Source organism: Vicia villosa, linkage group LG2, assembly GCF_029867415.1.
Source record: "Vicia villosa cultivar HV-30 ecotype Madison, WI linkage group LG2, Vvil1.0, whole genome shotgun sequence".
NCBI lineage: Eukaryota > Viridiplantae > Streptophyta > Magnoliopsida > Fabales > Fabaceae > Vicia > Vicia villosa.
In genome coordinates, this window is record NC_081181.1 from 16,783,939 (window position 1) to 16,790,952 (window position 7,014).

At 37.8% G+C, this 7,014-nt stretch overlaps 1 protein-coding gene across 1 annotated transcript; it reads right to left on the reverse strand.

Annotated features, from left to right (window-relative positions):
- Positions 1-5,741: 5,741 nt before the first annotated feature.
- On the reverse strand, positions 5,742-6,731 carry LOC131648640 (uncharacterized). Its single transcript, XM_058918380.1, has one exon. The coding sequence runs from the start codon at positions 6,729-6,731 to the stop codon at positions 5,742-5,744; it is 990 nt and encodes a 329-aa protein (XP_058774363.1).
- Between the last annotated feature and the right edge of the window lie 283 nt (positions 6,732-7,014).

Consider the following 7,014-nt stretch of genomic DNA (forward strand, 5'->3'; position numbering starts at 1 on the left):
GTCGGACAATAAATGCATCAAAATGTAATATCTGCTTGTAAAAAAGTAGTTTTCAAGACCGTACGGAAACCATTAGAGTGTTTCACCCCATTGAAAATGAGAAGGGAGTAGGTCCTACAAGATGTCTAACATGCCAAAATCATCCCCAAGCCCCATGCGCCTAAAGGAGGCTCCATGGATAATGATCTAAATAAATGGTGCAAGTATCATAGGATACGAGGCCACAATACTAACAATTGTCACCATTTGAAGCACGAGATTGAGAAGTTAGTCCAATGAGGTCGCCTGCAAAGGCATGTCCATTGAAATACCCATAATTCAGAGGTGAGGAGTTTGTCACGGAGAGAAAACAAAGAAATAACTCTATATCCTCAAAGAGGACAATATATTGAGAAGGGTCACAAGCTCGACCGAATGCATTATACTTTGAACATAGTTGGAGGAGGGGAGGATTTGTATAGGGTAGAGAATCTAGCTCATCCAGAAAGAAGTATGCCCTACATGTAATGCCCATTGCTAGTGCTCTGCCTTTAGAGAAATGGCTCCAGTACTATAGATCACTTTCTCCCATAGAGATGCATAGGGTATAATCCCCCACAAGGATGATCCAATGGTGATCAACCTTCAAATTCATTATTGGAACGTCAAAAAAGTATCGTTTGACGTTAAAAAGTATTGGTTGACATCCTTTATTGGGATGAAATTCAGCTAGTATCCTCTGTTGGGATGCTTTCAAAGGTCTCAAGATATATTCTGAAATCCTTCAACCTTTCAAGGGCCCATCGGTTGGTTTTTTAGGAGAACGTGTTCAATTTCGAGGATATGTTGCCATTATGACCATATTTGAAAAAGGGGGGCATAAAGACTATAAAAAGTACAATATATGGTGGTGAAGGCTTTGTCCACATACAACATTATCATTGGATGATCAGCTTTCAGTGTATTAGAGGACCTATTGTCAACTATATACCAGATAATGAAGTACCCTTTAAGAAATGGGCGAGTAGGAGTACTAAAAGGTGACCAAGAGTTGGTGAGAAAGTCTTATCGAGAAAGTTTGAAGTTGGAGAAAAAGAGTAATGTGATATCCAGTTATTCATCGAGTTCACACAAGGTCAATCACTTTGATCTAGACCCCATGAGCTGAGCCTTTGGGAGGGCTAGTTGACGCCTATGGAAGAGTTGAATACCATCCAAATAGGTCCTAAAAGTCACCAAACTACATATTGGAATTATGATGTCTGAAGAAGAGGAAGCCAAGGTTGTACAGTTACTACAGAGGAACATAGATTTTTTTGCATGGGCACTAGCTAATATGTCCAGAATAGATCCTAATATTGTATGTCACCATTTGTCTATCAAGCTTAGATTCAAGCGTATCACTCAAATGAAGTGTAAAGAATGATAACAGAAGAGAGCGGTCATATTAGAATAAGTGAAAAAAATTTAGAGGTCAAATTCATTTAAGAGATCGAGTAACATCGTGATGGTAAAAAAGAACTCGAGAAAATGGTGTATGTGTGTGGATTTTACTAACCACAACAAAGCATGTCCCAAAGATCCATACCCACTACCGATCAATGACAGGTTGATTGATGGTGCCTTTAGATTCCAAGTTTTAAGTTTATTGGATGCATGCTCAGGTTACAATCAAACAAGGATGAACCCAAGTGATGAGCCAAAAATAGTGTTAATGATCAATCACAATAATTACTACTATGAGGTCATGTCATTCGGTTTGATGAATGCCAAAGCAATGTATTAAAGTTTAATAAATATTGTCTTTTCCGAAAAGATAGGTTGGAATTTATAAGTATACATTGACGACATTGTCAATAAGACCTTGGATGAAGGGAAACATGATGAAGATTTAAGGGAAACCTTGGCATCTGGGAGAAGATTTAATATGCGAGTGAACTTGAACAAGTGATTTTTCGGGGTTCAGGACGAAATATTTCTAGGATTTATGCTAACAAGGAGAGGAATTGAATTAAATCTGGGTAAATTTCGGGAAATCATAGATATGATGAGCCAGATTTTTGTAAAGGAGGTTCAACAACTGACCATAAGAATTGCACTAGTATCCAGGTTTTTATCTTTGGTTGGAAAAAAATACATCCATTTCTTTGCAACATTAAAGAAATCAGCAAGTTTCCAATAGACGGAAGAATGCGAGAAGGCTTTCTATAAGTTGAAGAACTTTTTGGCAACTCCACCCATACTCACCTTCCGGGAGGAAGGAGTTCTTACGTACCTGTATCTATCAGTTACTACCAACACCATAAGTTTAGTTGTGGTCTAAGAAGAAGAAAGGTCGATCTACTTCGTTAACAATGTATTAAAGGGGGTCGAGCTATGCTATCATAAGTTAGAGTGTTTGGCCTCTAATGGTCATGGTTACTACTTGGAAATTAAGGCATTATTTCCAGGACCACCCAATCATCATAAAATCAAACTACCCAATCAAGCAAGTACTGAAGAAGTTGAACCTAGTTGAAAGAATGATTTCTTGGTCTCTCAAGCTCTCAAAAATGCGATATTTCCTTTGTGTCTCGAAGAAGCATCAAATCCGATGCTTTGTAAAATTTCTTGGTTGAGTTTATCTCATTAGTTGAAACAAAAACCCCACACATACTGACTTTATAGGTAGATGGATCTTTGAATTTAAAAGTAAGAGGAGCCAGGATTGTATTAGAAGGGCCTGTCAAGGTATTGTTAGAACTATCATTATGCTTTGGTGTCCAAGCTACTAACAGTCAAGAAGAGTACAAACCTTTAATTTTAGGAATAATCTTAGTACGAGAAGTATAAGCCACCAACCTCCAAGCGAGGAGTGACTCCCAGTTGGTCAATAACTAGATCAGGGGAGATTAGCAAACCAAAGAATTCATGTCCTCAAAATATTTGTAGAAGGTCTTAGAGATGACCAAGGGTTTATAATCGTTTGATATAGTTCATTCCCCCCCCCCCCCCCCCCGAGAATAAAATATCCATGCCAATCTACTGTTGAAGCTCACAAGTACGAATAAACCCGACCTCACTAAAAGTATAATTCAAGAGAATTTAGAGTATCTTAGCATAGGCCACCCTGATGATGGGGGTAAACATCAATAATAGTTGGATGTCACCCATCATCAATTACTTCACTAATGAAAAACTATAAGAGGACAAGATGGAAGTTTGAAAGATAAGAAGACTTACAACCATATATATCATGGTGGCAGGTAAGCTTTACAAAATAGGACAAGCCTTTACCCATGTTGAGATGCTTAATGGAAGAGGATGTGATTTTTTTTAAGAAAGTACATGAAGGCATTTGTGGAAGTCATATAGAGGGAGGATCGTTGGCGAGTAAGCTTCTAAAATCCGAGTATTATTGAGCGGAGATATTAAGAAACAACATCGATTTTCATTAATCGACGTGACAAATTCCAGAGATTCTCAAACTTCATCTATTCCCTTGATGAGGCCTTACACTCTGTAATATCAATGTGGGCTCTCTATTAGTAGGGGTGGACAAATTATGGCCATCCTGATTCGCCCTTGGAAAACTGAAAGGATCCCCAAGCAGGAACCCACCAGGATATCCTTATATAAAAATAAGACTCCAAAGGAACACCAAGCAGGAACCTGTCAAGCTCTCCTTGCATTAAAACAAGAATCTTCAAAGAGTGCCAAGTAAGAACCCATTTGGATCTCCTTGCATAAAAATAAGACTCCAAAGGAGGACCAAGAAAGAACCCATTATGCTATCGACTCCAAAGAGGCACCAAGAAGGAACCTATTGGGCTCACATTGCATAAAAATAAGACTCTAAAGGAGCATCAAGTAAGAACCCACTAGACTATCCTTTTATAAAAATAAGATTCTTAAAAGAGTGCAAATCAGGAATCCACCAGGCTTTCCTTGCATCAATCTAAGGCTCATAAGGAGCTCTAAGTAGAAATCCATAAGGCTTTTATTTGCATAGACAAATGTCATCAGGTAACTAATTCTTCTTGTACACCTTAAATAGTACATGAAGCTCTCCTATCTTTCGATTTTAATCTTGCTAAGGGAGTGTCGAGATGTAGTTCCCTTAGAGATATCTTCATTTACATTCAGAATGGGATGGTCTTTAATGGTCCTCCATTTATAAAATAGACATTGGTTCTCTAAGTTGACTTCTTCAATTTGAATTTCTCCATTTGGACTTCAGACTTTCTATTGTCTTTGATATTTTTTTCTTTTCCTTGATCATCATTGTAGTAATATATTTGTGATGGCCCCATTTAAGGGCGACATATATTATTCATAGGGTACCCGTCCCATGAATTGTCTTCTAGGGGCGCGACCTTTACTTGGCATGAGGGTTCTCCCTTAAGGAAGACGTGTATACTAACTACTATTATCCACCCACTAACCGCACGAACAAAGTCATACCATGACTCCCTAGGAGATAGGAAGTCAACAGTTACCCCCAATCAAGGGAGAGCTATTACCATCTCTATAAATACCTCAACTTAGGGTTGAGGGGACAAATCATAAAATACTCACAACTACACCTAAACACAGAGCTTCTCACCTCACGTGACCTTGCTCTCTCCATAGCGAAAACACCATCTAACACCACTGTGAGCAAGCCCTACACCAACATCAATTACTAAGGCTTTTGGTTATCCTCTATCCGTGTAAGGATACCACACACTCCTATACTTTTGACAAGTACATTCATCTTCCAAGGATGCTCGTTCAAGGATACTTGCAAAATTAACAACCTCTACTTATACATACTAGGGGTTAGTTCACAAAATGTAATATGTATGAGTTATTCTATTGTCATAGTCTTTTTGAAAAAAGTTAAAAATATTTATATTAACGTTTTTAAAGACCGTACATAAAGAAGAATTAAACATACTCTATTACCTTTGTTACATAACTTAATTAATACTAAGTAACTTATGCAATAAAGTTTTAATCAATTAGAACAACTAAAGAGTAAGATTAGGAATCTTACTAAAAATCAAAGATTTTATGATTTTGTTTTGTTGTTATCATGTAAATAGATTTCTTTTCTTGTAGGAGTGGAACAATAGAACATACTTATCTTTACAATTGTGTGACTTGTAGGACAGTTGTTGATATCAGCATCTGCATCATAATTTAAATTTTCTACCTTTAGTACCCAGATCATTTTAGGTCCTTGGATGTTAATGGAGTAAATATTATGATCAATATTCTTTCTCTTTTTACGTACACATTGCTCTTTATAAAAGTATGAAGGAGGATGTCCTTCTTTACTCTAATGACTTTTCTTAATAAAACATCACATAACAATATGACCATCTTTATTACATCAATTGTATTTTCAGAATTTGCATTTAAATGTTGGATGGGCGTTGCAAATATTACTAAAACTTGTACTATTGTTCTTAGGTTCATAATAAAAACCAGTCATAATTAATGTACGACGTTATTTAGTTTTCTAATAGAAGATTCAAGTTGTCTATTCCTTTAGTGAATTTATCAAGTATGTTTTGAAGATCATCAATTTTAATTTTTAAGATGTCACATTGATCACACTTAATAGATTCATCTAAGACTTCGTGAGAGAAGGAAGAGTTTTGAATTAGATCATCCTGTCTTTCTCAAAGACTTTCTATTTCTTCCAACATTTTTTATTTTTCAATTCAAGGGAAGAGATAATATCCTTGGATGAAGAGATTATTTTTTAAACTTTTTTTTATTCAAAGACATTTCCATTAACAAGGAGAAAAGTATACAATAGATACCTCAGAGGAGGGTTTGCCTAGCCAAGTCCTAGAACCCATTTTGTGGCCAATACCAACAAGATTGTGGGCATCCATGTTACAAGTTCTACTGATATACAAACAAACTGCAGCAGAAAAAGATTCAAGCAATTCTAAGCAATCAACTATTATAGGCTCCAGAACAGCATCGAAAGATATACGGTTAATACAATCCACCACTGACATCGCATCCGAGTGAAAAACAGCTTTAGTGATCTTGAGATCCACGACAGTTTTTAAAGCCCAACAAAGCGCCAAAGCTTCCGCCATAGTAGGATCCACTTCCATCGCTTGCTTCCTTGTAGCTGATAGGAAAACTCCTTTGCTAGCCTCCTTCATCACACACCCCATAGCAATTGTTCCATCTTCAAAACAACCCGTGTCCACATGTACCATCATTGTCTCATTGTTCACACCTTCGAAGCCTTCCACCGTCACTGCCGTTCTGTGCCCTCCTTTTCCAAGATTTGAAGTGTTGTAATCATGGATCCACTCAATTGCTTCATTGACCACTTGTTGTGGGTTGAAAGCCTCCTTATTAAAAACCACCCGGTTCCTCCAGCTCCACATTTTCCACAAAATGACACTAAAAAGTTGGGAGCCGTAGGAGTCCCCAACATTCAGCATCTTGTCAATCCAGTAATCAATCCCGGTAGAGGGAGGTATTCGTAAGCCAAGAGGAGAAAGAAACCAAACCTGCTTGCTGACATTATAGTGAAGGAATAAATGGTCAGAAGTCTCCACCTGATTTTGGCATAAAGGGAAGTCCGGGGCCAATTTAACCTTCTTGCTCAAATTTATTTTTGTAGGGAGAATATCCTTTGAAGCACGCCAAAGAAAGTTTCTAACTCTATTATGAACAGGGGCCTTCCAGATACGCTTCCACAACAAAACGCTTAGCCCGCAGAAGATGGTAGGCAGATTTGACTGAAAATTCTCCATCTTTCTCAGGAATCCAAATTAGCTTATCCTCCATATTGTTCCATGCCAGCGGAATGCTCAGAATTTGGGAGCACACCAAGGGAGATAAACACTCTTTTATGACATCCTGCTTCCAACATCGAAGGTCCTCATCAATAAGGGAACTGACAGTTGCATCTGCGCAAATACCATGGACCGGGCCAAAGACTTTCGAATATGGGGCAGTAGGAATCCACCTGTCACAAAGAATATTAATATGTTCCCTAGAGCCAATTCTCCATCTAGATCCCATTGCAACTAGGTC